This window comes from Rhagoletis pomonella, unplaced genomic scaffold, assembly GCF_013731165.1.
Source record: "Rhagoletis pomonella isolate Grant_MI unplaced genomic scaffold, Rhpom_1.0 Rhpom_scaffold_00004, whole genome shotgun sequence".
In the NCBI taxonomy this organism is placed as follows: domain Eukaryota; kingdom Metazoa; phylum Arthropoda; class Insecta; order Diptera; family Tephritidae; genus Rhagoletis; species Rhagoletis pomonella.
The window spans coordinates 63,332,720-63,339,426 of record NW_023458558.1 but is presented as its reverse complement, the minus strand read 5'-3'; the positions used below and the strand labels follow the sequence as shown (position 1 = coordinate 63,339,426).

At 42.5% G+C, this 6,707-nt stretch overlaps 2 protein-coding genes across 2 annotated transcripts; one reads left to right on the top strand and one right to left on the bottom strand.

Annotated features, from left to right (window-relative positions):
* Positions 1-906: 906 nt before the first annotated feature.
* LOC118737965 (DNA-directed RNA polymerases I, II, and III subunit RPABC5) lies at positions 907-1,544 on the top strand. The gene is made up of 2 exons (XM_036468807.1): positions 907-1,166; positions 1,231-1,544. The coding sequence occupies exons 1-2, from the start codon at positions 1,072-1,074 to the stop codon at positions 1,337-1,339; spliced, it is 204 nt and encodes a 67-aa protein (XP_036324700.1). The 5' UTR covers positions 907-1,071; the 3' UTR covers positions 1,340-1,544.
* Positions 1,450-3,585, bottom strand: LOC118737964 (methionine aminopeptidase 1). Its single transcript, XM_036468806.1, has 4 exons — positions 3,294-3,585; positions 2,614-3,220; positions 2,414-2,553; positions 1,450-2,358 (listed from the first exon to the last, which is right to left on the bottom strand). Exons 1-4 carry the CDS (start codon positions 3,445-3,447, stop codon positions 2,126-2,128), a joined length of 1,134 nt encoding a protein of 377 aa, XP_036324699.1. The 5' UTR covers positions 3,448-3,585; the 3' UTR covers positions 1,450-2,125.
* Between the last annotated feature and the right edge of the window lie 3,122 nt (positions 3,586-6,707).

The following is a 6,707-nucleotide window of genomic DNA, read 5'->3' as shown; positions in this document are numbered from 1 at the left end:
TGGATAACATTAATAGAGTGTATATTCTAATAGTGCATAAATAGTGAAAAATCCACATTTAGAATAGTTACTGGAGCGAAGAGTTTGAAAACATACAAAATAATTTTAGTATTGTTACGATTATCCTTGAAAACTCGCCGGATTTCCTAAATCTCTCGGTTCGTATCGCTGGATTTTTAAATAAATGCTAACGATGACCAAATTGTAGTACAATTAACTTTATTGTACAACAAATAATTTACAATACTTGGTAATACAGTAAAACACTTTACAATACTTGTTAAAGCAATAACAACGCTTTACTAAACTTGTTAACGCAATTAAACTTATAGCTTGCTTATTCGCAACTCACTTCTCTGCTCACTTTACTTGTAGCTTGCTGACTTGTAACTCGTAACTAACCCAACTCGCTGTGGCGGCGCCCTTATATACCTGCGCTGGCACTTATGGCAACTCTAGAACATTCTGAAGTTTATCGCTCATTCTCTTTCTCTCGCTGTTCGCAGTGTTCATCCAACTTGACGTTTCTCTTTGTGGAACATTCTACGTCATTCCTCGAACATTCTGCCTATTTCTCGTTGTTCGCTTTGTGTTGCCGCAGTATTCGCCACAGTATGTACATTGCAAGGCGAATCTATAGAAGGCGCTTTATCGGATCCGATGATTTCATGACGACTTTGTACTGATTGTCAATGTGCGTATAATTTGTTGTTGTAATTTTGTTTTTGTTCTGTGAACACCACGTTGTATAAATTCGTCTTGGTACAGTGTACATTGCACACAAAAGTCGATGCATCGAAAAATATACATCGATATATCGATGCATATCGGAAGGTCCAAAACATCGGTTTTATTCGATACATCGAATAGCAAACATCGATGTTTCCGATGCATCGATGTTTTTTTGCATTCCTAATCGAAGTACCATCGATAGTTTTCCACTACCACGGTGAACATGCGTATTTAAAGAGGAAGCACAAACAGCTGTTGGAGATTTCACATTTTTGGATAATTCGTTTGTGTCGGTGCGTGTTTTATTTTGAAATAAATTTTCGCGTTAAAACAACCAAAATGATTATTCCGATTCGTTGTTTCACGTGCGGTAAAGTCATTGGCAACAAATGGGAGTCCTACTTAGGGCTTTTGCAAGCTGAATACACTGAAGGGTAAGGTGTACGCATTAAAACTTCGATAGAAAATTGTTGAAATCTAGAAATTTATTATTTGTAGTGATGCTCTGGACGCTCTTGGGCTGAAGCGTTATTGTTGCCGACGCATGTTGTTGGGACATGTGGATCTGATTGAAAAATTGCTCAATTATGCGCCTTTGGAGAAATAGATGCGCTAAGAAGGGAACGGGAGTAACTTAAATCCCACAAAAAAAAATGTGTGGCTTTTCCTTGTGCGGTTTAAGTTTAGTGTAAATAAATATAAAGTTTTTGTAGCAAATAGCAACGGTTTATTAATGTTAAAATATTGGGTTTTGTAAGGAAACTGCACACAGGCAAAATAATATACTCAAGCATATTAAGTTAAAAATTTAACGGTCCAAGAAAGGCGTAAGTGTCTTTGCCACTCGGTAGCAAAATATCGCAAGTATAATAATATGGAGGTGTAATTCAAAATTTACATTTTGGGAGCTTTCATCATACAATTAATAAGCTTGATAAGGAAAATATGTTCAGCTTAGCAGATGATAAAACTTGCCAAAAATGCCGAAGATATGTGTCTTCCCATCTGTCTTTTGGTATAATAATTATGAATTATTCAAACTTTGATTGCTTTTTCCCACAAAATTGAAATTTTGACATAATTCTGTATATTATTAAACGTGCGATATATGTAGGCGGTAGTAAATGTAGCTCATTTACTAAGGTACTGCCACAACTCAAAGAACTGAAATTTTTCGGCTTATTGCCAATATTTACTTGTTACATCAAACTTCATATTGTGTAAAAAAAATCGTGGTAAAATCTTGTGTATTTTCCGCGTGAGAACATAAAATACACCTTCAGTAAACGGGTCTCATGATCAATAGCGTTTTCTTAATTGTGACAGTCTTTTAGTAAATTGTGTCAACTCACGCGCCAGACATCGACCATATGTATAGTATTTTGATTATGTCCTACATTTTATCCATAAACCAAGGTTGACCATTATTTTCACGACGGCGCGTCAGAATTTCACAGCCATTATCAGTCACTAACAGCGTCTGCTCAAATTGCGCTGAGTAGAGGCCGTCCCCGGTCACCGCAGTCCAATCATCAGGCCATTGTGCATTTTTGGATACTCCTTCGGATATCATGGGCTCAATGGTAAAGCAATGGCCAGCTTTCATTACTCCAACAGCTGAGTTTTCTAAAATGTGATAAATGTTAATGAAATATTCAATCAGATACAGATGTTTATTTACTGGCATAGTGAGGCACATTCGGTGCGGTGTGGAAAAGTCTATGTATACCATGCCCACAATAGCTTTTTACAACGCTGAAACCATGCGGCGCCACATGCTTTTGTATGACGTTACCTATTTCACGATACTTCACGCCAGGTCTGCAAAATTACTTTCTTAAATTTATTCACTAAGTAATTTAGAGTAGTTTCATTACATACCTCACCAACTCTATAGCTTTGCATAGCGATTCATATGTAACACGAACCAATTTTTTGTGTTTCTCTGCCACATTACCAACGAAGAAGGTTTCGTTGAGGTCCCCATGAAAACCATGATGATAGACAGTGACGTCAACATTACAGATATCACCATCTTGCAATGGCCGCAAATCTGGAATGCCGTGACATATCACCTCATTAACGGAAGTGCAGCATGACTTGGGAAAATTGTAGTAGTTCAGCGGTGATGGATAGCAATCTCGCTCAATGGCAGCTTCATGTACAAGTCGATCCAGCTCATCTGTGGTAACGCCAACTTCCACAGCTTTGGCGGCTTCATCCAAACACTCACGTCCAAGTCGACCAGCTACGTGCATAGCCTCGATTTCATCATCGTCCAGAACTTTGATAGAGGTGTTGCCCCGCATGGCCTCCTCGGATGCGGCGCGCCCTGATGGATGGTCTGCATAATCAGGACGCTCGATGTTCTCAGGGACACTGCGCTTAGGGGTATGTGGATATGGACGCAATTTGCCGGTGTAACGATAATGTGGCCACGGATTGTATCCGGCTTCGGAGTTGTCTACCTCCGGTTTTGTTATGCCTTCTGTAAATTAGAAATAAAGCATTCAATCATTGCGTTCATATTGTATAACCTTAGTTATTGCTGCCAAACCCACCAGCTAGTGCATGAATCACTTTATGCTCCTTCCAAAAGCCTTTAAAGCACGGTTGTGAACAAAAATATGAACCGGGTATACGCAACTTCAGGCATGTTGGACACTGTAGGGTGGCTTCCTTGCCGCAACCCGGTGTTTCACATTTGTGAGACATTTTACTGCGCTATGCTCAGCAGACAATAAAAAAATTGGTTTTCTAAAGTGGCTAAAAATAGTAGTATATATTTTTTTTTGCGAACCAGACCGACCTTTACTTCATAGCGGTGATACCCAAATATCCAACAGTGACATTTATTTTCGACATTGAGGTTAGAATTTGACAGTTCCAATCGGTAAAACTGTTAGCGGTTAATGGTTGTTGCCTCGAATAATTGAATGTCATCCTTAAAAGGAAGTCTTTCTTATAGGTGCAACCGTGTTTCCGTCCAAAAGTCAAGTATTGAATTTGATTTAAATAATTTTATTTTCGATTTATAGATAAATTAAATAAGTGGCATAATACTTTTTAGAATAGTTAAAGAAGGTTTACAATACTGTACCCTTAAATAAAAAAAATAGTCAAAAATGAGAAAGGTAATGACGATTATAGTTTTTTAATTTTTAGATATTTTAATTGGTAGGCTTAAGAAAAGGTTAGGGTACTGTTTGCATATTTGTACAACGATTTTGGGGTGCTGTGTCCAAATGCGAAATTCGCATCAAAAAACTTTTACACACACTTGTAGACAACAGTACACACAGTTTATTTACTATATCGTGTGTGTTATTAATCATGTCGGTTGAAAATATGGTATTTTTTTTTTGCAAATTTTCGAGCTGAGCTGCCAATGCTATAATAATCCCTAAGCACGGCCGAAGGCCGCCTACGCAGAAAGGTGTTCTCCGCAAAAGGTGTTCTCCGCAAAAGGTGTTCAGCCTCTCCTCTTCGGCAACAGAGAAAGGAGAACTCTGTTTAGTGAGGGTTATAATCCTTTTGGAAAAAATCGAATTTCCCCTATTTTCATACAGCTCCTAAGGGGTTGTTGTTGTTGTAGCGGCTACAACAACTCCGCCCAGATCGGCTGATATCTCAGTCGTTGCCGTCGAGTTCCACCAACGGCGGCCCCAAGAAGCGTGCAGCCTCTATGGGGTCGGTCCATAGGACCGACGCCGTTAGGGTTGTGGGGTTTTCCGGGCATGCGAAGAGATGTTTCGAACGTGAGGGGTCTCTCCGCATGCCGGACATTCGTTCGGCACATCCGCATTTAAACTACTCAGGTAGGAATTTAGCCTGCTGCAGTAGCCAGAGCGAAGTTGGGCTATTCTTGTCCTGGTCTCTCGAGGCAGATGGAGCTCCGTCGCGTCAATGTCCGGTGTTTGTGTGCCTAGAACGGCATTCACAGGTCTTGAGTCTACATAACTCGAGACTGCGTCCCTGTGAATGCCGTTCAGGGCCTGTCTGTGAGCTGACGGGTCCAGAGGTTGCTTAATGACCCTCTGGACTTCGTCCAACAGTTCATATAGATGCCTCCTGACGTGCCTCGGCGAAGGCTCCTCTGCATGCAGCTGTCTATTTAGGTGGCCACATCTGTTGCTCCCAGCAAGAAACTGCTTGCAGAGCATCGTGTTGTGCTCCCAAATCGGGAGCATTTTCGCCTCATCGTGGAGGTGGTGTTCTGGTGACATCAGGAGGCATCCGGTCGCTGTCCTAAGTACTGTATTTTGTACCATCTGTAGCTTCGTCCACTGCGTCCTACTAGTCCCCGGCGACCACACTGGTGCTGCGTAGTTTAAAACCGGCCGGCCTATTGCTTTGTATGTTGCCAGCAACGTTTTTTTTGTTTTTGCACCAAGTACTGCCGGCTAGCGACTTGAGGACCTTGTTGCGGCTCTGTACTTTATTGACAATAGCGGTTGCGTGCGTAGAGAAGGAGAGCAGCTCCAAAGGGGTCTGTAGGGGTGGTGAGGGGGAAGGGGTGACTTTTCATAAAGCGTCGTCCATCCTCTTTCGTTTAAGGTGGGCCCCGACCCCTACCTCTATGCCACCCTAAGTATTAGGTTGAGCTCCCTAATTGAGTATGCTATAAAAGGTAACCCCTAGAATTTTCAGGTTATTTACTGTCGGGATTGATGTGCTATCGACATGGATCATTAATTGCAGCTAGACCTCCTTCGTCCACTTGGTGCAGAGGGTCGCCGTTGAGGGCTCCATGGAGTGAAAAGAGTGAATGTTTGGAGAGGTATCTGTTTCCTTTCGAACAATTCTATTTTCCGACGCAAATATAGCGATATAGGAAAATCCTTCCAGTGCATGAGAAAGTTTCGGTGATGGTGCTCCTGGAAACTTCCGCGAAGCCATCCCAGATAGTTTTATTGATTTTGATATAGATACAGTGGTTCGTGGGAGCAAAATCGGTGGTTTTATTGAGCGAGTTGACTATCCAGTGCGTTTTTGACAGGAAATTCAAAATAGTACTTTGCACCAAGTCGACTTGGAGCACCTCTTTTATGGAGAGGCAGATACAAGTGAGCTCAATTCAATGGTACACAGACGGCTCTAAAACTCCCGAAGGTATTGGGGCAGACGTTCACGGGCCAAGGCTAAAGCTTTCGGTACCCATGGGCATATACCCAAGCATCTTTCAAGCGGAAGTCTATGCCATAAGTCTGTGTGCAGAGATTAACCTGCGTTGGAACTATCGTAATGAAAGTATTTTGATCATGAGCGACAGTCAGGCAGCACTCAAGGCCCTATTATCATTTGAGGTCAAATCCTCTCTGGTTCTGGAGTGTATTGATAAGCTCAACGCCCTGGCGGAGTACAACGACATCCAATTAACTTGGGTGCCAGGTCACGTAGGAGTTGTCGGCAATGAGGAAGCGGACCGACTAGCTAGGAAGGCAGCCGCCTCGTTGCCTATAGGGCAGCCCTTCATAGCGATTGGACCTAGTACAATCAAGGAAGAGCTCAGAAAGGAGAGGAACACAGTAAGGAATCAGCACTGGCGTAACACGGCAGGCCAACGCCAGGCTAAAAGCCTACTGGGAGGTTACAACCATACCAGGTATAGAGCAATAATAAACCTTCCCAAAGAAAGGGTAAGGATATTGACAGGCTTTCTGACGGGTCACTGCAGACTGAGAGGTCACCTGCACAGGTTGGGGATCTGGTCTAACGACCTATGTCGGTTCTGCGATGTGACTGAGGAGACCCCTCTGCATCTGCTTCGCGAATGCGAGGCAGTTGCGAGAAGACGGGAGAGACACCTAGGCCAACTCTGGCCAAGTGAGGAAGTCTTACAATCGCTAGCCCCCGGAGATCTCCTTAAATTTTTGGGTTCTCTGGGATTAGATGAGGTACTCTAAACAGTCGAGGGCACAATAGATCATTTGGTCGCAGTGCATACCTCTACTTAATCTATCTATCTATCTATC

Excerpts from the sequence above, each read along its gene's own strand:
- LOC118737965 (XM_036468807.1), top strand. The coding sequence starts at position 1,072 with ATGATTATTCCGATTCGTTGTTTCACGTGCGGTAAAGTCATTGGCAAC. Across the intron at positions 1,167-1,230 it reads CAAGCTGAATACACTGAAGG|TGATGCTCTGGACGCTCTTG; the intron begins GTAAGGTGTACG and ends TATTATTTGTAG.
- LOC118737964 (XM_036468806.1), bottom strand. The coding sequence starts at position 3,447 with ATGTCTCACAAATGTGAAACACCGGGTTGCGGCAAGGAAGCCACCCTA. Across the intron at positions 3,221-3,293 it reads AGTGATTCATGCACTAGCTG|AAGGCATAACAAAACCGGAG; the intron begins GTGGGTTTGGCA and ends TCTAATTTACAG. Across the intron at positions 2,554-2,613 it reads AAAGCTATAGAGTTGGTGAG|ACCTGGCGTGAAGTATCGTG; the intron begins GTATGTAATGAA and ends GTAATTTTGCAG.